The 22,675-nt window shown below is 48.5% G+C and overlaps 2 protein-coding genes and 1 non-coding gene across 26 annotated transcripts in view; all 3 read right to left on the bottom strand.

The window, feature by feature from the left end:
* The window catches only part of LOC101323986 (peptidyl-prolyl cis-trans isomerase E-like), a 28,028-nt gene extending 20,139 nt beyond the window's left edge, over window positions 1-7,889 (bottom strand). For 4 of the 9 annotated variants that reach the window (XR_012325853.1, XR_012325854.1, XM_033837642.2 and 1 more), the window contains exon 1: window positions 357-2,985. Coding sequence is in view for 6 of the 9 variants with exons in the window: in XM_033837642.2 (XP_033693533.1) it covers window positions 357-594 (238 nt within the window). In the remaining 3 variants the exon portion in view is untranslated. Of the gene's footprint in view, window positions 1-356; window positions 2,986-4,086; window positions 4,131-4,789 lie in introns of those variants that run through there. The other 5 variants (XM_033837629.2, XM_073791681.1, XR_012325855.1 and 2 more) reach the window with 4 other exon arrangements.
* Window positions 7,890-8,020: 131 nt separating this feature from the next.
* PABPC4 (poly(A) binding protein cytoplasmic 4) lies at window positions 8,021-22,347 on the bottom strand. Of its 16 annotated transcripts, none has more exons than XM_033837597.2 (16): window positions 22,154-22,347; window positions 19,195-19,388; window positions 18,353-18,468; window positions 16,965-17,104; window positions 16,510-16,604; window positions 15,710-15,847; window positions 15,005-15,100; window positions 13,012-13,284; window positions 12,569-12,656; window positions 12,022-12,141; window positions 11,433-11,519; window positions 11,211-11,338; window positions 9,989-10,082; window positions 9,744-9,874; window positions 9,387-9,489; window positions 8,021-8,327 (listed from the first exon to the last, which is right to left on the bottom strand). In XM_033837597.2, exons 1-15 carry the CDS (start codon window positions 22,344-22,346, stop codon window positions 9,400-9,402), a joined length of 1,983 nt encoding a protein of 660 aa, XP_033693488.1. In that variant the 5' UTR covers window position 22,347; the 3' UTR covers window positions 8,021-8,327; window positions 9,387-9,399. The 16 variants fall into 16 exon arrangements, 14 of the variants coding, with proteins under 14 accessions (XP_033693488.1, XP_033693492.1, XP_033693494.1 ...); XM_033837601.2 differs by having other exon boundaries at window positions 9,430-9,489; XM_033837603.2 differs by having other exon boundaries at window positions 12,070-12,141.
* LOC117309961 (small nucleolar RNA SNORA55) lies at window positions 14,600-14,734 on the bottom strand. Its single transcript, XR_004524231.1, has one exon. It is a non-coding gene; the product is annotated as a small nucleolar RNA SNORA55 (small nucleolar RNA).
* Window positions 22,348-22,675: the final 328 nt, after the last annotated feature.

The raw sequence follows: 22,675 nt of genomic DNA, 5'->3' as shown, positions 1-22,675 counted from the left end.
TAAGTTGGGAGCCTGCAACCCCCAATGGCCAGCTAAGCACAAAGCTCACCACAGAGGGCTTCCCTGGTGGCGCAGTGGTTGAGAATCTGCCTACCAATGTAGGGGACACGGGTTCAAGCCCTGGTCTGGGAAGATCCCACATGCCGCAGAGCAACTGGGTCCGTGAGCCACAGCTACTGAGCCTGCGCGTCTGGAGCTTGTGCTCTGCAACACGAGAGGCCACGACAATGAGAGGCCCACGCACCGCGATGAAGAGTGGCCCCCACTCGCCGCAACTAGAGAAAGCCCTCACACAGAATTGAAGACCCAACACAGCCTAAATAAATAAATAAATTTATAAAAAAAAAAAAGCTCACCACAGAAAGCCCCTGAGCCACCACACACTTCCTCTATTTCACCACCAACAACAGAAAGGTCTGCTGGCATAATCTTTGGATCTGAGCTCAGGACTCTGAAATTAAAAGGGTAAACGCAGTTACCAAATACCTGAGTCCACCTTAAAAAGACAAGAGCAGTACTGAACTGGAAAATGATAGTATTGCTGACTGTTGAGGGGCATGTTTGATGAAAGAATGACAGAGAACATGGTAACATGGAATAATGTTTAAGAATATTTCAAAATCCAAGAATAACTGATACCAGGAGAAGGTGGGTAGACAGCTTTTTAAAAAAGGTTTGTGGGACTTCCCTCGTGGTGCAGTGGTTAGGAATCTGCCTGCCAATGCAGGGGACACAGGTTCGAGCCCTGGTCTGGGAGGATCCCACATGCCGTGGAGCAACTAGGCCCGTGCGCCACAACGGCTGAGCCTGCGCTCTAGAGCCCGCGAGCCAGAACTACTGAGCCCAAGTGCTTAGAGCCTGTGGTTCACAACAAGAGAGGCCACCGCAATGAGAAGCCCGGGCACTGCAGTGAAGAGCAGCCCCTGCTCGCCACAACTAGAGAGGGCCAGCACGCAACAACGAAGACCCAATGCAGCCAAAAATAAATAAATAAATTTACAAAATACTTGAAAAAAAAAAAAAAGGTTTGTTTGAGGCCTTTTCATGAAAACTAAAAAAAGAAAGAAAAAAAGGATTCCTTAATTTAATAAGATTTAGGTTACAATTATAGCTATGTCTTTGTTCTTAGAAACAGACAAATAAAGTACTAACTTTATTTCTAGTGATTAAGAAAAAACTGAATGATGGCATGAAATAACATCCTTATTTCACATTTAGTCATGAAGAGTGATCACAAAGGTTTTAAACAAGGGCAAAAGCATTTAAGGGTTTTTTATGGCAGGCAAACTAATAGCCTGCCCAAAGATGTCCACCTAGCGACTTCCCTGGTGGTCCAGTGGGTAAGACTCTGCTCTCCCAATGCAGGGGGCCCGGCTTCGACCCCTGGTCAGGGAACCAGATCCCACATGCATGCCGCAACTAAGAAGTCCGCATGCCACAACTAAAGATCCCACATGCTGCAACTAAACATGTCTCAATGAAGATCCCGCGTGCCGCAACTAAGACCCAGTGCAGCCTAAGTAAATAAATAAATATTAAACAAACAAACAAAGATGTCCACCTACTCCCCAGAACCTATGAATATGTGATATTACGTGGCAAAAAGGAATTAAGGTTGCTAGTCAGCTGACCTTAAAATAAGGATATTATCTTGGATTATTCAGATGGGCCCAACGTAATCACAAGGATCCTCTAAATGTGAAGAGGGAGACAGAGGACTCTGTTTCAGAGTGATGCGCTGTGAAAAAAACTCACCCTGCCATTGCCAGCTTGAAGATAGAAGGGGCTAAGAGTCAAGGAATATAGCCATTCTCTAGAAGCTGAGAAAAAGGCAAAGAAACATTCTCCCCTACAGCCCCCAGAAGGAACACAACTCTGCCGAAATCTTCATTTTAGCTCCAAAGTGAGACTCACTTTGGACTTCTGACCTCCAGAACTGTAAGATAACACATTAGTGTTGTTTTTAAGCCACCAAATTTGTGGTAATTCAGCAACAGGAATTCAAATCCTTTTCTTTTGAAGTACCCAACCTGTCATAATCCTTCTATGGGTTTTCTCTTTCTCAGTTGTTAATTGGTTTAACTTTATGAGAGCATCACTATTCAATGGCTCAAAAAAGCCTCACATTTTTGACTAGAGCCAACTAGAGAAGTTTTCCACAATCCCTACCATACGCTTCATGAGATCCTGCCTCTTATACAAGATTCACCATTTAACCTTGCAGTCAAGTTACACTCTATTTGCAGTATATTGCCCTAGCCTACAGGTTGGCAAACTTTCTATAAAGGGCTAGATAGTAAATATTTTAGGCGTTGTGGGATACATACAGTCTCTGCTGCATGTTCTTCTTCTTCTTCTTCTTCTTTTTTTTTTTATGACCCTTAAAAGTATAAAAACCATTTAACTCATAGGCCATATAAAAAACAGCCTGCAGGGCTTCCCTGGTGGCACAGTGGTTGAGAGTCTGCCTGCCGATGCAGGGGACACGGGTTCGTGCCCCAGTCCGGGAAGATCCCACATGCCGCGGAGCGGCTGGGCCTGTGAGCCATGGCCACTGAGCCTGCGCATCCGGAGCCTGTGCTCCACAACGGGAGAGGCCACAACAGTGAGAGGCCCGCGTACCGCAAAAAACAAAAACAAACAAAAAAAACAAGAAAAAAAACAGCCTGCAGAATGGATTTGGCCCATAGACTTAGTTTGCTGACTCCTGACATAGATATAAAAATGTCAGGGAGAGATTGGCCAATAAGATGGTTGACATTTATACAAATGTTAAATGGGGAGGATTTCTGAATAAGAATTAATTTTATAAGCAGCCAGTTCCTAGTGAATACTTTCAAATAACGGCAACTTCTGCTTCCTTTATAACTTTGAAACTGTGGAAACTGGAAACACAATATGTGCATCAGGGTCCCATGTAGCACCAAAACACAGCTTCAGTGAAAAGCAAGATTCTCAGCCATACCATGTTTTTTTTTTTTTTTTTTTTTTTGCGGTACGCGGGCCTCTCACTGTTGTGACCTCTCCCATTGCGGAGCACAGGCTCCGGACGCGCAGGCTCAGTGGCCACGGCCCACGGGCCCAGCCGCTCCGCGGCATGCGGGATCTTCCCGGACCGGGGCACGAACCCGTTTCCCCTGCATCGGCAGGTGGACTCTCAATCACTGTGCCACCAGGGAAGCCCCATACCATGTTTTTGATAGTTGCTTCGGCATCCTGCCAAAAGAATACAAGGAAAAAGTTGATGTGTGTAGTTCAACTCTTTGTAGCTAGCACGCAAACTAAAACTCAGTACCACAAGCTTTGGAAAAACAAGATGCTACTTCCCTTCCTACGGCCTAGATTGTATGTATTTAACAAAGAGCATGTACTAACTGCTTGTTGGAGCTGGTGGTGTAAAGATGGGTGCTCAGGTTATGGACACAGAATACACACAGGAAATAGGAAAGAGCAGTGCCAGGCCAGAAGGCTCAGGGCTCTGCAGGGCCTGTCTTTCACATTCTGACTACATGAAGGGAACTCTGAACCAGGGCTTGTGCGCCTTCCTTCAACCAGAACTTCCTGTCTCTTGGCAACTGTCACCACCAAGCCACTATAGAGGGTTGAATAGTGTCCCCCCAAATTTCAGGTCTATCCAAACCTCAGGATGTGACCCTGTTTAGAAATACTCTTTGCAGATGAAATTAGTTAAGATGAGGTCATAATGAATTAGGGTGGGCCATAACTCCAATGACTAGTGTCCTCATAAGAAGAGAAGACAGAGAGATACATGCAGTGGAAAAGACCATGTGAAGACGGGGGCAGAGACTGAAGTGATGCAGTTATAAGCCAAAACAATGCCAAGGATTGCTAGGAAGAGTCAAGGAAAGACTCCTCAGAGGGACGCGGCCCTGCCAATACCTTGATTTCAGACTTCTAGACTCCAAGTTATGAGAATAAATTTCTGTTTTTTAAGCCACAAAGTTTGTAGTAATTTGTATGGCAGCCCCAGAAAATTACTACATCCGCTCAAATGGAGAGTGGCACCTTTTGTAACCAATGACAACAGCAACACTAGTCAAATACTAACCAGGGAAAATTTCTTACCTCTGCCAACACAGATTCAACAAAAGCAAATCCTCGGTGCTTTTCTATAATAGCAGAAATGGGTAGTTAATATGTGGGCAATAGGAGGAAATACGCCATATCCAGATGCCATTCAAAAAGCAAAAATCTAATTTTTACATTTTTCTTGGTTTATTCAACAATGTTTCCAGAAATATTAAAGTTATTTTGTGTGTTTTAACAAACATACTAAATAGTGAACTAAGTTTTTAAATTTTGTAGTATTCAATTCTACCACTAAGAGAATGGAAGATTTAAGTTACTTTCCAAGCATTTTGGGAATCTTTGTTTACAAGACTTACAGAAAGTAGAAAAAGTTGTCGATCTGTCAATTACTCATTCCAACTGAGCATCAACTGCACACAGAGCACTGACTTCACTACCGGGTGAGGTGACTATTAAAGCACAGTGCTTGGCCTCAGGAAAAAGTTAATTTAGTTGGTGGAGAGCAAGAGCAATAGGAGTTACTCATTTATATAACTCAGAGGTAGAAGGACCAAAAAGCCAATCTTATCCTTTCATTTAAGCATTGAGGCAATGAAGGCTCAGAGAGTTTAAGTGTCGCACAAAGTTAGTGGCAAGGCTGGGTCTAAAACTCCTATCTTAGAAAATAACAGCAAGGATCAAATAGAAACGTGCATATAACTGTGACACCAACTGAGTGTCAACTGTGACACCAACTCACCCTGGTGAGCAGAGGCCAAGGCTCCCCTGCCGAGGCTAAGCTTGTCCGCTGCCCTCTGCTTTTTAAAAGCATAGCTGCCAGGCTTTCCTGGTGGCGCAGTGGTTAAGAATCCGCCTGCTGGGCTTCCCTGGTGGCGCAGTGGTTGAGAGTCTGCCTGCCGATGCAGGGGACGTGGGTTCGTGCCCTGGTCCGGGAAGATCCCACATGCCGTGGAGCGGCTGGGCCTGTGAGCCATGGCCGCTGAGCCTGCGCGTCCGGAGCCTGTGCTCCGCAACCGGAGAGGCCACAACAGTGAGAGGCCCGCGTACCACAAAAAAAAAAAAGAATCCGCCTGCCAATGCAAGGGACATGGGTTTGAGCCCTGGTCCGGGAAGATCCCACATGCTGCGAAACAACTAAGCCCGTGCACCACAACTACTGAGCCTGCGCTCTGGAGCCCACAAGCCACAACTTCTGAGCCCGCACGCCTAGAGCCCGTGCTCTGCAACAAGAGAAGCTACTGCAATTAGAAGCCTGTGCACTGAAACAAAGAGGAGCCCCCGCTCGCCACAACTAGAGAAAGCCCGTGTGGAGCAACGAAGACCCAATGCAGCCAAAAATAAATAAATAAAATTAAATTTAAAAAAAATAAAAGCATAGCTGCCAAGAAGGGAGGTCTGGTCCACAGGGACGTGGGGTGATACAACACCCAGACCTTTTAAGATTTTTCTAAGATTACCTTCCTACTGGCTCTTTTTTCTTTTTTTTTTTTGTATTTTATTTTTTTATACAGCAGGTTCTTATTAGTTATCCATTTTATACATATTAGTGTATACACGTCAATCCCAATCTCCCAATTCATCCCACACCCCCTCCCCCACCACTGGTTCTTACTATATGGTTTATATATTAAATGATCAGAAATCAAAGCCCCCAAATGATTCCAAGGTAGAGAAAGCCTTTCCTCAAATCCAACAAATTGTCAGTCTCTGTAAATTTCAGCCCATAACCACCCCACCATCCTGGCCTTGCTGTCCTCAGAACATTCCATCACCAAGATCACAGTCACACTGACCTAGAGAGATATCCTCCTGAACTTCAATACATACCAACCATACGCAGAATGCTCATGACTTAAAATGTCTCAAGTTCTTTTCCTGGCATTAGGCAGGTGAATATGAGTGACACTGAATAAACACCTGTTTCATAATCCAGTGGAATCTGAATATCTGTGATGTCTCCAGAAGGAATAAAAGCAGCACGAAGAATTTTGCCATCCATCTCCTCTGCCAGCCCACCTGCAAAGACACCAAGTGCTTTCTGAACCGATGTCCCCCACACTCTTGGTACGGCTGCTGTAACACCCTGTCAGCAAGACAGCCACAGGGAGGGCAAGGAGGGGTCCCTATAGTCTTTTGGGTATACAAATGACTTGTGAGGTACACTCCTCTCCCCATCCCTCTTCAGACCTACATCTAGCCCCTGGTTATTGTAAATGGGCTGACTGCTTCCAGTTTCTCTCTCTCTACACAGCCACTAGAATGACTCCAAGAAAGGGCAAATCTGATTACATCACTGTCCTGCCAAATAGTCTCCAAAAGTTCACCAATGACCACAGGACAGAATCCAAATTCTTAGCATGGCACGTAAGACTTTCAGAACTTGAGCCCTACCCACCTCTCTAGCCTCTTCTCTCCTTGCTTCCCCAATGCAAATTACTTGCCCCAAGTGCTAGACTGCTTCACCCCTCTGGGCTTTCACTCTCGCTGCTCTCCATTCAAGCAACAGCCTCTTCCAGCTTAGCTACCTGCTTAACTCCTAATCTTTCAAATCTCTGGCCCCTGTGCCTCCAGGAAGCTTGCCCTTACCTCTCTGGATGGAGTGGTCATTTCCCAAAACCCCCAACCCGCCTCTTGTTAACACTGCCATACAATAGCATCATAGAGTTCACCAACCCGCGTAGCAAGGCTATTTCCGTTATTTCCCAATTATTCTTGGAGTTCCTTTACCTAAGGGGGCAGGGCTGCAGAATTTAGGGAATGAATGAGCATGACAGTTTGGGATGCGGTCTGAGGTCGCAATAACAGATCTCACTACCTCCCGGGGTCCAGGGTCAGAGGGCAAAGGGGTCTGGGCAGAGCTAGGGCCCGCAAAGCCATTAGGTCACAGATGCTCACAAGCTGAGGGGTAGACCCCCACAAGAGACCCCGGCCCCGGCTGCCACATGCCGCCTGGGGCCCTGGGTCTGCACCCAGTCCACACGGCCCACAACTTGGACTCAGTCCGAGCCCCGCCTCAACCCCACGCCAGCCCACCCTAGTTCAGGACCCTTTTGGTGGCAGCCATCTTGCTCCTCGGCTCTTCCGCCGGAAGCCGTTACCTGGGCCCCGCCTACGGCCCCACCCCCTCACCGGCTGGCACGCAGGCTCCCACACTGCTCAGGTCCCAGGAAGCTAGGTTTGGAGGGACAGTCTGACGTTAATAGAAGAAACATACTCGCATTAACTGCGGACATTAGAAAATAGGGGAACCTACATTAGATTGGGCCTTTACATGGGTTAAGGCGAAAGCATACCTTGAGAAAAAGGGGGAACCTGCCAAGAGGCACAAACCAGGGAACATTGCAGGGAAAGGGACCACCTGGGTAAGGCCCTGAGGAAGGACAGCCTGCTAAGTTTCAAGGAAGAAGGGGAAAAAAAAGTGTTGCTGCAGGACAGGGAGAGCAAGTAGAGTAGTTGACCCTGACCAGGTTAAGGTCGCTTCAAGGACTGAAGGAACCACAGAACATTTTGGCCTCCAGCCACTTGGATCTCTGGAAACTTTTCCTACTGCCAGCTGCAGAATCTGAGCAAGTGGACCTGCCTGCAGGATAAACTGACAGTAGGAGATAAGAGGGGACTGGCAAACCCCGAGCAACACAGTCCAAGAAGGGAGAGGCAAGATAGGTTCTGCGTGTCTCACCATGTGTCCTTGGAAAGGACGCCAATGCCACCCTTTACCCGATTTTCCTGTGCCAGACCCAAGCTCTGCTGTGACTGTACTAGACTTCTGTTCCCAATATAAAGGTCCTCCCACAGTAGAACGCAATGGGACAGTTCTGCACACCTTGCTAATCCCAAATAATCTTATAACCATCAGGAAAGGATGGCAAGATATACAGAACTTCACTTGACCCTATTTACATCCAAAAATTACTTGCAGTGAAAACTGGAATTTATACAGAAAACTGTAGTCAGAGAAAAACAGAGGCAGTTTTATGGAGATTTTTTCTTTATTGAGAAACTTAAGACTTGGGTACATCAAATAAAACCAGTTTCTGGGGAGAAAAAATCAAACTCACAATAGAAAAAAAAAGTTAACACTGTTTGGGCCATATCAGAACCCAGAGAATATATTCTTTTAATTGAAAAATTCTAGGTGCTTCATAATTGACCTTTTGATACAAAATGACCTATTAAATTTGCAATTTGTGGTTCTTGGTGTTGAGGTCCATAGGACAAGCTAGGACATCTTCAAACCTCGAGCTGAATTCCATGAGGGGTTATTTGGCTTTTGAATCCTGAAAAGAAAAGCACCGACACTATGAATACAAAATCAAAAAAACCTCAGAGACGCACGGGAATCTCTGATGTAAGTACTGTAGAGCAGGGTCTCAGCCTTGGTGCCCACTGACATTCTGGCCCAGATAATTCTTCTGTGGGGGCTGTCCTGTGTATTGCAGGACGTTTAGCTGCATCCCTGGCCTCTTCCCAACTAGATACCAGTAATATTCCCAGTTGTGACAACCAAAAATGTTTCCAGATATTGGCAAATGTCCTCTGAGAAGGCACCCCTGGTTAAGAACCAGTGCCTTCGAGGGTACTTGTATGTAAAGCCCCAACCTTGACCCTTCCTGGCCATCGTTGCTTAAACTCAAAATGACAGGGCTCAGGCCCTTGACAAGGGGCTATGACCATGCCAAGTCAAGCCCTACCAACACACGAGCTCTGGCCCTTACCATGTGCTCTTTGCCCTTGCCTCTGCCCATGTTCATTTGGTCCTCTCTTTTCTCCATGTGGAGGCAACCACCAGTCCTCGTCAGAGGTCCTAGTTAAGCTTCACTGCCCCAAGTCCCTGCAGACAGAGGCCCTGGCCTCCAAATGCAGAAGTCGATGGGAACACACCTTGTAACTGTAGCCAGGTGTGTCTGTCTCTCTCACTCTGACACCAAGGCCTCTGCCCGCTGTGTTTCCAGAGCTAAACTGTGGATGCCACACAACTGACCTCACCACCTCAAGCCAAACTAGGGAGATGTTCATAGAAATGAGGCTGTGGGATCGGATTATGACAATGCCTCATATATCCACCATTATTCGAGACAAACAAGGTGATTCTTGAGAAAGATCTAACCAGGTGCTCTTTATGGAGAAAACTGTTGTTTGTGTCTTCTAATTTACCACCAGGACTCTCTTTTTTCCATATTAACTCATCCAGGTGACAGAAAAAACCCAGGTGACAGCCTGCCCAAGTTACCAGGTTAAGGGATAGACACATGGCTCTACATATACACTGGCCCTAATCTTTCAGGGAGATGGGTCGAGAGTCATAACCATTGCAGAAAATGAAGAGCCAAACATACGGTTTGTCCTTGTCTAAGAGGTAGCAGCAGCAACAGCGCCCACCTTCTGGGCAGCTTCTTTCTTGGCATGATGAGCCTGTAGGACCGCCACAGCTTCATCCACCTGTGAGAAGCTTCAGGTGGTCAGTGACACCTGAGGAGAGCCCCTCCACCCCTCCCTGGCGCCCAGGCCCAGCGGTGGCCTCTCCTGGTGCTGACCGCTTTCCCAGATACCCACGTGCCAGCAGCCCTCAGGTCACACGAGGAGGTCACAGGGGCAGCAGACCCTTCTCTCTGCCGCCCCTGGGTGTCCAAGGCCACCCCCTGCCCTCCTGAGCCGAGTGAGCGGAAGCCGCGGGGGTCTGGGAACCTGCTCACCTTGGAGCGGAGAGACTCGGGGGACTCCAGCATGTGCAGCAGCTCCGAGTTGTCAATCTCCAGCAGCATCCCCGTGATCTTCCCAGCCAGGTTTGAGTGCATCGTCTGGATGAGCGGGAACAAACGTTCACCTGTGGGAAGGTATTCCGTGAAAAACCCAGTGGCATCCCAGTAGAGAAGGGACGCTGGTGTCCAGGTCAGTAGCAGCTCTGGCCCCCTCTTCTGCAAGCACGTGGGTCACTCACCCAGCATCTGTTTCTGTTCCTGCGGGGGTGCTGCGGCCAGCATGGAGGCGGTCAGCGGCTCCTGCCCCTGCACGTGGACCGCAGGCTGGGGTGCCTGGGAACCAGGAGAGGCGGTGGATTAGCACCCGGGTAAGTACAGTGACAGTGGTCATGTGCACAACCACTCGAGTCTACTGAGTTAAAGAGGAGAAGGAGGTAGTTGTCTTTGCTGTCAGGGAACTGACTGCAGTCTTGGGGATTCAGCGAGAGGAACAGAGTGGTGTGAGCAAAAACCACAACCAACCACAGCTAAAATGCCACGTGCTATTCGAAGAGAAGGGAAATGACTAAGAAAAGCCTACAATGCTACACAATCATTTACCAAATGATTTTACTTTACTCAAGGCTGCCCAAGACATCGAAGCCTTGTTAATAAATAAGGTACCATGAACATTTGTATGTGTAGCCCTTTCCTGAACGTTAGTTTTCCTTTAGGGTGAATTCCCAGTAGAGACTGGGTCGAAGGACATGAATAGGAAAATGCTTATAATTTCATCCTGTATCACTTTCACTGAACCGCATGTTTTTATTGTATTAAATGCTAAAGACCGTCAATACCAGTCACAGTGCTAAAAGTAGGGTCTTATAGGCAAAAATATTTCTCATAGTGCCAAGTTCTGGGAAATTTCCAACTCAGAGCACAGAGCAGGAGGAAGCAAGGCCCAGCACAGCTCCTCCAAGCAAACTGCAGAGTTCTGCCACAAGCTCTCTGCTTGGCCTGCCTGAGAGGCACAACTCTAGAGATAGCAGCTCCAGCTTAGAGAACCTGAGATCCAGGTCCAATTCCTCCACCCAGCCTAATACCTCTGAAGATGAACCTTTCATCTAAGATGTTCTTTGCCACCCAGTCACCTGGAGAGCAGCTAAGGATCAATTCGACCACTGGATGTGAAAGTGAAATGGAAGCTTCAAAGAGCCGAGAGAGCCCGTGCACGCGGTGAGGAGAGCAGGAAGCACAGCTGCCTCCTCGGGGGCATTGCTGAGCCAACCATTATCAGAAGAACACTTGCAAGCCCCTTCTCTCCCACTAGAGAGTCCCCCAAGGGCAGGGTCACCACACGGGACACGGCTCCCTGACACAGAGCAGGCATTTAATACCTGTTGAGGGAATCCAAGCAAGGCAGCTTTTGAATCATGTGGAAGCAGGGGGGACCCTTCTAGGGTTCTGTTAGATGGACCTCACCTGCAGGGGCTGGATGGCGGGGTGAGGGCTGCGGACACTGGAGGCGTATTTGTAAGGTGCAACAGCCCGAGGAGCAGCGGTGGCAACAGCAGCACGAGGCGCTAGGCTCTGCACAGCTGTGGGAACACCTTAGGAAAAGGACAAGTAAAATTAAAGCCCATCGGTCTGGGCAAAGACCCGTCAAATCCCATCTTTCCCCATTCTGTGTGCATCCAATACCACCTCCAGACTGGCAGCTGTCAGTCAGCCCTTGCTGGGCGGCACCAGCCCCACCAAAGTCCATAGCCAAGCGGTCCGGGCACTCAGACCCTACAACAGACCAGCAAATGCACATCAGTGTTGGCAGCAGATGTCCAACTGGCCACGTCCCACGGAAGGAGCAATTCCAAAGCATGTTCATACAGCACACATCACACATGGGGCCACTACCGCTACTTTCGAGGAAGAGCCAACAGAAAACATACAACTCTTGCCACCTCTTGGAACACAGGACATAATCTGCAAAGAAGTCCCTTGAATCTCCCAACCCCACCCAAAGAACAGGCTGCCTCTGTCATCATTCAGCTAACAAATTTCTACAATTAACCTTGTTCACGTGAGTCACCGATGAGGCAAAGAATCTTAAAAGGAACCAACACTCAGAACTCATGCTGTTTCCCTGCTCCTTAAGTACCCACCTAACCACACAGCTAGGAGTAAAGAACCAGGACCGGACAACACGGTGAGCCCAACGAACTGACCAACCCTGAGCAGAGCCTAGTCGTCCTGACTCCCTCCTCCCCGGGCCACACTTCAAGGCCAGTTTGCTCACCGACTCTCTGAGCGGTAGTAGGGAGGCCACGAGAGGCCGGAGCATTACCAGTTGGAGCCAGATGGCGAAGAGCTGGACGAGGCCCAGACTGGCGTATAGCACTTGGCATTCCTTGGAAGCCTGGTGAAGAGACAAAAAATGCACGTCACTCAAAGCGAGAGTGGCTTGGACATATACACACTACCAAACGTAAAATAGATAGCTAGTGGGAAGCAGCCACATAGCACAGGGAGATCAGCTCGGTGGTTTGTGACCACCTAGAGGGGTGGGATTGGGGGGGGGAGGGAGGGAGACGCAAAAGGGAAGAGATATGGGAACATATGTATATGTATAACTGATTCACTTTGTTATAAAGCAGAAACTAACACACCACTGTAAAGCAATTATACCCCAATAAAGATGTAAAAATAAATAAATTAATTTTAAAAAAATGCACGTCACTGATGAATGACACAGCCGAACCTAGGCTGTGCCTCAGAGGGGGCAGGGAGGGGAGGCCAGGACAGGTACATCCTGGGTGATCAAATCACTGTTCCCCACCACCTACCTTGAGGTCTCCCACCTTGCTGCCAGCGTGGATTAGGCCTCATCTGTGCTAACTGGTTAGGTGTGTAATATGGAGGTCTTCCCTGAGCCTGTAAGAAAGAGCAGCCAAGCCCTTTTATTTAAGGACCTGAAGCCACACTAGAGAAGTAGCTCATCTCACCTCATCTCACTACCAGGCCCTAGGCTAATTATTCAGGACAGAGGCGCTCTCTACTCAAGAGCTTGGGGGAGGGACAGCCAGTTAACAGGGACTCTTTTACTTTACCCCTGTCATTGTGTGTGCACAACCACGAGTTAAGTCCTTCCTTGTTTTATTTGAAGGATCTTTACTGTGACATTCTAGAATTCCAATATCCAAAAATCCCTCTCCCCAACCACTGCGGACTATAGGAGCAGCTATCAGCAGGCAGGTTCCAAGGAGACATGAGCATACTGCATACCCACCTGTGGAACTGCTGGCACAAAGTAGCCCCCAGCTGCAGGCTGGAACTGATTTAAGATGGCATTGGCGGGGAGCGCTCTCATCCCGGCCACCCGCTGCATATACTGGTTGGTCAGGTGAGCCTTTCTCTCTTCTTTTCTCTGGGCCAGGGCAACATACAGTGGCTTGGAACCCACGATGCGTCCGTTCATCTCCGTGACTGCTTTGGTTGCCTCTTCAGGGGATGAGAAGCAGACAAACCCAAACCCTTTGCTTCTCCCATCCTCCAGCATCACCTACAAAATGAGACCAGCCACTTAGCACAAAGATGTCTGTGTGTTAAAACCTGGGTTCCACTCCAAGAGTTACCAGGTCTAGGTCAAGGCTTCACAGTCCAGTCCCACGATGGACCCCAGACCAACTGAGTCACCAACTGAATCACAGAGTCTAAAGGGAGAAACTAAGCTTTTTCCTTTTTAGATCCCCAGGTGACTCAAGTTCCCAAATACTGTGATATGGCTAATGGTTGAACCAGGAACCCAAAGATGTTTCCTCGTACCTAGAAGCATAGCTATCTCTGGGAACTCACAGAGATCTGGACATTAGCATCAAGCATCTTATTTGTAAAACTCATCTGCCCAAGACCTTGGTGAACAAAACTTAGTAAGCTCTTAGCAAGGTTAGGACATGCTTTTGAAATACATGTGGGCAGGAGTCATAAAATCAATGACTGCCACCATTAATTCAATGAGAATAAACACAGCAGAACTACAACCAGCCAGGAGACAAGCAGCTGGATTCTAGTCTCACTCTGTAATCTCTACATTTCACTCATGTCTTAGCTCACCGCCTGGTGAGCCTCCTGAAGAGGAGGACATGGGAGTAAAGATGTGTATCAACCCAACACCTGTCTACCAACGAGGTGGACCAGTAAGGTGTGTGAAAGTAATGTGACACCTTGATCTCGGGCATGGTGCCGGGAAACTTCAAGATACAGTTCTTTTGTTCTCTTCTTGCAAATGCCATCTTGACTCCTGTGCTGGTCCGCTAAGAGAGACTATCATTCCTTGCGCTGCTGGAGGCCCGTCACGGGGGTGATAGGAGGGAGGGGGTGAGGAACTGAGGAAATTCCTGGGGGTGGCTTCTGGCCAATGCCCTGCGACCACTGATAATGCTCCTGGGTTGTGAGTGACAAGCTAAGGGCCAGGGCAGGGTCACCAAGTCTTTACCGGCCCGCTGGCCTCCTTTCTCATCCCCTGGAGGACTCTGTGACATCTGCCTCACCTCTGTGGAGCAGGCATAGAGTCTGCAACAGGCTATGCCCCAAAACTTTCCGATGCCATCAGTGCCCACCACACACCCAAAGCACCAAGGACACACAATACAACATCTTCGCCTAACCAGCATTCTCTTCTCACCCTTATCTTCACAAGGGGGTTTGTACTTACTCCCCCAGCTAACTCGGTTGCTACCATTATCAAAGAAAATCAAGCAGATGATGCACGCTGCAAAACACGGAGAAACAAACTTTCCACTCCCTCTCCTTTAGGACACCAGATGGAAGTTCCCAACCCCAGCTCCAAAATCCTCACACACCTTCGTTCAAGGAATACGTGTGGCAGAGTTGTAGAGACAGGCCTCAAGACAAGTGAAAGACAACCCGTCTGGATTTCCCCTGCTCATGCTGTGGCACCATCTGTCCCCACACCAGCACAAAGCAGCAAAGAATGGGAAAGATTCAGGTGCTCTTGGGGGGCTGGCAGGGAGGCACTGAGTCAGATGCATCTCCACATCCCAGTACTTGGGAGACAGTGCAATGTTAACCTAACGAAATGTCATTTTCCAGAGCATATACTCAGATGGGTAACCGAATGCCAGGAGGAATTTGCTAGATGAATGTGGTAGCTACTCTCAGAAATGAAAATTTAGATCCTATTCCTTCAATGAAACAAATGCAATAAACCTCTGCAAGTTTACAACTTCTGCTTTCAATCCCTACATCTCAGTATAAAATACCTTAGCACTGGTGATTGATCCAAAAGGAGAAAACTCTTTCCTTAACTTTTCATCATCAATGGTGTCATCCAAGTTCTTAATGTAGAGGTTCACCCCCTGAAGCAGAAAAGTCTGTTAATTGCACTTCTATACCTCACACATTTCCTAAGACAGTGGTTCTCAAAATATGGGCTCCAGACATGCAATAGCAGTATCTCTGGGTACTTGTCAGAAATGTAAATTCTCAGGCCAGAACCCACACCTAATGAATCAGAAGCTGTGGGACCCAGCAATCTGTTTTCATAAGCCCTGCAGGGGATCCTGATGCAGGCTCAAGGCTGAGAATCTACTGCTGAAGACTCTGACAGGACCATCGATACAGTCCCAGCCTTTCTCACAGCTGGTCTGGCTGACCACTGACCTAGCAGGGCTTTCCTTACACCGTGCCAAACAAAGTGGTATCATTTAAGTAAACAGAACGCACATGACTAAGAACAGGCTGAGGCTTCCAGAATAGAGTCCCTAAATGAATAAATTATCTTCATCCTTGTTCCAGAACCGCTGCTGTATCTGGTAGGTACATCCTGTTAAACCTGATGATCTTGAGAGAAATGAGAAGAGGAGACTCATGGTCCCCAAAAAGAAAGCCTGCCAAACTAAGGATGCTTTTGCCAACATCTCGTGGTACAGCCCCTGCTGGTAGGCTGGGCTGAGACCACCTCTTACCTGATACCGACTAATTCTCTCCTGTTTCAGCTGTTCAAATTTTCGTTTTAACTCGGCCTGCCGTTCCACTTTCTTCTGTGCACGGCCGACGAAAATGACTTTCCCACTGATTTCTTTTCCATTCATCTCCTCCACGGCCTGAAGAGGAAATACATGATTTTAAATCAAGATGCAGAGGCAGGGGCCTTGCTCTGGAGGTCTGTTAAGTCCCACCAAATATTCTGAGAGAAAAGTCGTCCCTACAGGGCTAAAAATTAATTTCACTCTGAAGTCAGCTAAGCCAATCCAAACTTCCTCATCAGTAAAATGGGGTTAATATTTAAATGGGTCACTGGTCCAGATAATTCAGTGAAGAAACTGTACAGCTGTATAAATACAAGCATGGTAGACACGAGCCTAGGTTGATAATCTGGCTGCCACTAAATTCCTCAGGTTCTTTCAGGGTATTGAGTGATACATGTTGAGGGCCTAGCACAATGGTTCTCCCGGAAGCGGCTACTGTTCTTTTATCAGATCAGCAACTCGGGGCCCTTGGTTCCCTCACCTATGAATGGGAACAAATGCCTGCCCTACTCTTTCAACCTACAGGACTGAACAGCTGAGGTGATGGGCACATGTCAAGTGCTTTGAAAACAGTTATGTGAAATCCCTTAGGAAGACAATTCCAGAGCACAGTGACCATGCATCACTACTAGGTACTCAGACAATTACAACTCAGCTCTACCATGTGCTGGCAAGGCCCTGCCCACACACTAGGGCCACTCCCTACAAATCCTCCCCGACCCTCATGGTGCTCTCACCTTATTGGCATCCTCGTGTTTTTCATAACTCACAAAGCCAAAGCCTTTGGATTTCCCACTGGGATCTCTCATCACCTTGACACTTAGAGTCTTACCTGTTACCAAAGACAGAACTATTAGTAACAGCATCTCTATCACAGCTCAAGGAGAGAAGGCTTCTCTAGAAGCCCACTTGAAGCAAGCTCCGGCTGAGCCCAGATGGACTCTAAGAAAGAGGCATCACGCCTGGCCTTCTACTTCTGACCAAGCTGCTGAGATGGCCTTGGGGATGGGACAAAGTAGGATGAAGCCAAGAGCCGAGGCCTGGAGTCTATTCCTATCTACCCTGTGGCCTCTGTCATACAAGGCATTTTACTTCTGGGTCTAGGTGGGCTCATCTGTTAAGTAAAAATAGATGAATTCCAGGTCTGGTGGACTGTGAAAGGGGACACGTGGGACAAAGGACCCTGACTTACCAAACTGGCTGAATAGCTCTTTCAGACTCTCATCATCCACCTCTTCCCCAAAGTTTTTGATATAAACATTGGTGAATTCCTTAGCTTTGGCTCCAAGCTCAGCTTCTCGCTCTTTTCGAGACTTGAATCTGCCCACAAACCTAAAAAGAAATCGTGAAAAACAGTGATCACTCAGAGGAACAAAACATGATTTCTAGGGGCCCGAAGGAACGCAGGTTAAAGGCTGACAGGAGAGGTTAAAACACACGAGTTCCCATCCAACCACCAAGAGAGCAAGCTCAGAGACGTCCCAACTCCCCAGCAGAAAGAGAAAGAGGCAGGACTGTCCTACAAGGACCAGCCCCAGGGCTCCTGGCTCAGGCCAGGGCTCCTCCTACCACATCACACTGCCTTCGTGAAGAAACCTGATGACCATGTTTTTAAAACGTTCATTTCTGTGCATCTATGTAAATGCATAGAAAAGGTCTGGAAGGATACAAACCAAACTGTTAACAGTGGTTAATCCTAGGAGTGAGACTGTTGGAGTGAACTAAGAGGTAGCCTTTGCTTTTTTTACTTTATTTGTTTTGGTGCTGTTTACACTTAATAGGGAAAGGTATCCATACATGAAAAATCTTTAGGCTTTTTTCCAGTGATACCTTTAGAAGACCTGACCACTGGGTACATGCACATCATTAACACAAGCCATCGCCTGGTCTGTTCAGTAACACAAAGGACAGAAATGACTCTTGCTTGTCATAACCAAGATTTATTGTCCCTTCTCTCCCTGCATGGCTTAACTAAGATCCCCATCTCTCCATTCTGAAATAACCACACCAAAGCAACAAGGTCTATTATGAACAGTCTTCTGCAATGGGATAAGACTTTTCATTGTAACCAAATTAATTATTGCTGTGGAGCCAGCCTTGTATTTGAAGACCACTGAGTCATAAGTTAGCCACGTGGAGGGGACAATTTGCATCAACCCCTAGCGAGTGACCCCACGGAAAGACCTGAATCACAGAAGGCCAAGGTCACATGACTAGTACACAGCTCCTGGTCAGTCCAGGGCCCTCTCCACTCTGCTGCTGGCCAAGACCCCTGCTCAGAGTGGGCTTAAGAGCTGCCTTCCAGCCAGCCCCTGTTGCCGACGCTCACAAAACCCACAGACGGATGCTTTTAAGGGAGAGGCGGCAGGCCAGCCATGGCTTGGGCAGAAAGCCCACCTTGGCGAGTCAAAAGGGCTGCCACGGCTCGGGCAGGGAGACTCACCAGCCCTGGAGTGGAGAGGTAGGAGCAGGCCACACTTGGGCCGAGAACCAGTAGCCGCCTTGTGTGTGCCAGTTAATACCGAGGTGGGGCCACGGCTGGCTCATGCGACGGCTGTTGCTCCGGACTGGGACACTCACACTTTGCGGTCATTGAGGAGCATGCCATTCATCTTCTCGATAGCCTTGTCGGCAGCCTCCTGGGTCTCGAAGTGGACAAAGGCATAACCCTTAGAGCCGTTCTCATCACACACCACCTGTCAAAGACAAGGCGGGCCACTTCAGCGCCACTGCCCAGCTGCAGAGACTCGAGAGCCGTGTGGGCTCCTGGGTCTGAGAGGCCTCTAGCCCATCCATGTTCAAAAGGCAGGAGACTACAGCAGGTACCCAATAATGTTCCATTTAAAAATGGTAGCCACCATTAAGCTCCTTCTATTCCAAATGTTTTCTTACTTCATTAAAAAAAAAATATTAAGATCTGGATGCAAAACCACAGGGCTACAGAATGACGAACCACTTTCCAAGCCCACAACAGAATTTCAGTCTAGTGTGGAGCCAGACATGTAAACCACCACCACACGAGCTGTACAAAATGCTCCACATAAACAGGTGCGTGGAGAAGGAAGAGGGTGAATTCATGCTTCTAACATGACTAAGTACAGCTTCCTGGAGACCAGAGGCATTGCTCTGGTACTTTCCAGCCCCCCACTCCCCAGGAGAAACCTTTTGATGCCTTCCAAAGCTAGAAAACAGGAAGGATATTTCAGGCAGAGGGAAGAATAAACAAAGACACGAAAGCGCCTGCTGGTTTATGCTGGGCTGTGGCACCGACGTTTGCTGCAGTGAACTTTTAGACTTCAGAGCCATTTCCAGCATTTTGGAAATTATCATACCCGGTCACCCAATTCCAAGCAATTCCCCATCTGGTATTTGTTGTCATGATTCTGTAATTATTCTGCTGAAATCATTTAATCAGTGTTTACCTTGCAGGACAGAATGTTTCCAAATGCCGAAAAAGTATCATAAAGTGCCTTGTTATCTATAGATTTGTCCAGGTTCTTGATGAAGACATTTCCCACGCCAGATTTTCGCAAAGAGGGATCCCTCTGAGACCACATGATACGGATTGGCTTTCCCTTAATCACATCAAAGTTCATGGTATCCAAGGCCCGCTCAGCTGCAAGAGAGAAACGTATTTCAGTCAAGGATATAAAACGTTACCTGCCACCATCCCAGGAACAGATAACTCCAGAACTTTCAAGGTAAGCACTCTGATGAAATTCAACTCTATCAAAATTAAAGGACATCAGATTCCTCTAGGCTGCAGTGCCACTGAGGCTAAGTTCTAGCTAATCGTCCTCCTTCATGGCAGAAGTCTCAACCCCTCTGGGGTAAGGAGGTTATGCAAGATAATCTAAATCGGTTTATAGCACCAGGATCAAATAACACCTCACATTTGACTAAGCTTTATCATTTATAAACGACTTTGCAGCCTACTGCCCACCAGGATGAAGGTGGAAGAGGTGAAATGATCCCTCTTATAAAATGGACAAACTCATGTTCAGGATGGCTAAACGGTATAGCTAACTACTGACTAAGAAACTAATGGCGGACTTTCTGATTATTTTTCAGTAAGGTATTGCATCAGCATTATCATCTAGCTGTCACTTAGTTTACAACCTGTCTACGTTGTACGTAAAAAAACCTGTGAGCGTTCGATTGGGGAAAATGTGCTATCTCCAAATTCAGCCCAGTTTCTTATATTTTCAATCTCTGAGAACAGAAATTGATTCTGACAAAAAAGCCTCAATCATCAAAATGATGGCCACACATGGAAATGTTCTTTGTATCATCAGGACAAGAAGGATGAAACTGCAACCCCTTTCTGCCTAAGTTGACAGTGGAGGCAGGCCCTGCACCTAGTGGTTTCTAGGCTACCTAGAAGTCTTCATCTGCGTTCTACGGAATTCCAGGACTTTCAAATGCCCTGGTGCCCAACAAAGTTCTCAACCCAGTGCTTGGGGACGCTTCCTTAGCTTCCCAACCCAATCCATGTATACACCACGGAGACCATTTAAAGAACCAGAGACCAAAATAACCCCTACCTGTCAGCAGAACACTTCTCTTTACTGGTAGCAAAAAGGACCCAGACCCACTTCCCCTGACTTATGCACTGACATCTCCCAGAATCTCCTCCTCCATGAAGGGATGGGGGTAGAGGGTGTTTCTCCCACCTCAAGGCACCGTCTCACTTAAAACAGGGACACAATCCCTAACTCTGCCCCTCCACAGGCTCAGCTGTCCAGTCAGCCAGCAAGGTATCTCCTTTGCCCTATTTCCAACCATCTTTCCCACTTTCCTCAGGTGGGCTGGCTCAGCGTGAGAGGGGAGGAGATCAGGGAAAGTGGGGACGGCAGATCCAAGTCAGTGCAAGTCCGGGACAGAAAGAAGGGCTCGCTTGTGAGGACTCTGCGATCCACAGCCTGGGACCCCTAACTGTGTTGCGTGAATTAGCAGCCCATTTCAACACAGCTCCTGTCTATTTCCGGAGAGGGCTGCACAAGGCAACTCGGCTTCGTCTGACAAATCTGGCTGCGCTTATTTATAGCAGGGAGAGGTCCTGCAGAGGTATGTGTTGGCAGACACACTAACCAATGGCTTCTGCTACTCTCTCTAAGTGACAGGACTTTTGCTCAGAAGAGTCAAGGAGGCAGACAACAGCCAATGTGCCCACCACTCCCCCCTTAAAAGGCCACACTCAGCTACCTTCTTTGTGCCCTGCGGCCAGAGCACACTGAACTGACGGTAGCAGTGCCTTGTGTCTCTCAACAAGTCCAATTCTCTGGTCTCAGCTGCATCCTGGGCAAGTGACATTCTCTGTGCTTCACGGACAGTGAACAAAGTGGTGACAAAAATAGGGACCCGGAGATCCTTGGCCACAGAATGGCTTGTTTCTCCCAGTAATGGTCTCTACAGTTGTTCCCTTTTATTCTGGAGTCACGTGCAGCCCCTGATTAGGTTTCTTCTGGCCTCACTCGGGCCAGGCCTGCAGCATACCTCTCCACGCTCCAGGCTACGGCCCCAGTCAGGGCTGGCAGAGCACTGCACCCACAGTCCCAGCTTAGCCTCCCACCTTTTGCAGCTGCTTTTCTCCCTCAGAAGTCCTATTTTCTTCAGATGGGATGAAGTAAAAGGGTTTTGTCAAGTATAAAGCACCGTGCACAGGTTGAGGCCATAATCCCCACCAGCCTAGCGGATTTCCAAGAGGCGCTTCCCCAGACTACCTGCGTACCACGCTCCACAGCCCAGGGCTTGTCCAGAGAAAGAACTCCTCCGCCCCGGTGGCAAGCACGCAGAGGAGGGAGCTGGCCCAGCACCACACACTCTCTGGTGGTGTTAACACAAGTGCCTGCTCAAGTTCAACACACAACATTGTTCCCCTACTTTCTACCTGCCCGGAAAAACCCCTCACCAGCACAAAGTCAAAGACTCTCAGCCCAGGGTACAGTAAGGGGAGGGGGCAACAGCTCTGGCTAGGTAACATTTTTTAAGTAATTGTGTTTCAATCATCCTGTCCCTTCCGCAGGCCTGTGAGGGGCCCGAACACCTGGCCACTGACCAGGCAAGGCTCACAGAGCAAACCGCCCACATACGGAATGACAGCGACTTCCTTCTGGTCCTGTTTTACAGCCTCCTTGGGCTCCACCAGCACCCATCAGCCCAAGGTCATCCGGTTAGCAAGTGTTGTGGAAGCAAGACTGAAACTCTGGTCGTCTGATGCCAGGATCCCGCGTTCTCAACTCCCATGGCCCGTCCCCGACTAGGGCTTCTGTGGCAACGTGCTGTCGCGATGCCCTCTCCACGGGGGTGGGGACCTGCCCGGAGAAGGAATCTTAGGGTCCCCAAAGAGCCCACGGACTTGTGGCCACCGCTTATACTCACCGTCAGCCGGCTGCTGGAAGTTGACATAGGCATAACCCAGGGAGCGGCGGGTGATCATGTCGCGGCAGACCCGGATGGACAGCACAGGCCCCGCAGGACTGAACTTTTCATACAGCATGGCCTCGGTGACGTCCGAGTGCAGGTCACCCACGTACAGGGAGGCCATGGGGTAGCTGCTGGCCGCAGCGTTCATCTCCCCAGCCCCCAGCACCCCCAGCCCCGCCAGGAGGACTTCTTAGGGGGGGCCACACAGGACAAAGGGGGCTCCGCTCCGAGCCGCGGCCCACAGGTGGCAGTGAAGCTCAGAGAAGCTGGAGTCGGCTCCGAGGGCCGGAGAGGAGTGCGGAGACGGCTCGGACGAGACTGCCCACCCGCAGACAAAAGGCTCTCAAAAACAATATGGCCCTCCCTGGGAGTTTGTTAATTTTCAGCTGTTCTGGTCTGGAAGCTCCCAATTTCAAAAAATGAAAACAATGAAAACGGGGACTGTCCTCCAAATTACAAAAATTCTTCCCGAGGCAA

This window comes from Tursiops truncatus, chromosome 1 (assembly GCF_011762595.2).
Source record: "Tursiops truncatus isolate mTurTru1 chromosome 1, mTurTru1.mat.Y, whole genome shotgun sequence".
NCBI lineage: Eukaryota > Metazoa > Chordata > Mammalia > Artiodactyla > Delphinidae > Tursiops > Tursiops truncatus.
This window is presented reverse-complemented; position numbering and strand designations above follow the sequence as displayed.

What these genes read in the sequence shown, in the direction of transcription:
- PABPC4 (XM_033837597.2), bottom strand. Translation starts at nt 22,346, where the DNA reads ATGAACGCTGCGGCCAGCAGCTACCCCATGGCCTCCCTGTACGTGGGT. An exon ending in TGACAGCTGCCAGTCTGGAG is followed by an intron (nt 11,339 to 11,432) that starts GTGGTATTGGAT and finishes CCTTTTCCTAAG; the next exon opens with GTGTTCCCACAGCTGTGCAG. An exon ending in GGAACAGAAACAGATGCTGG is followed by an intron (nt 9,875 to 9,988) that starts GTGAGTGACCCA and finishes ACCTTCCCACAG; the next exon opens with GTGAACGTTTGTTCCCGCTC.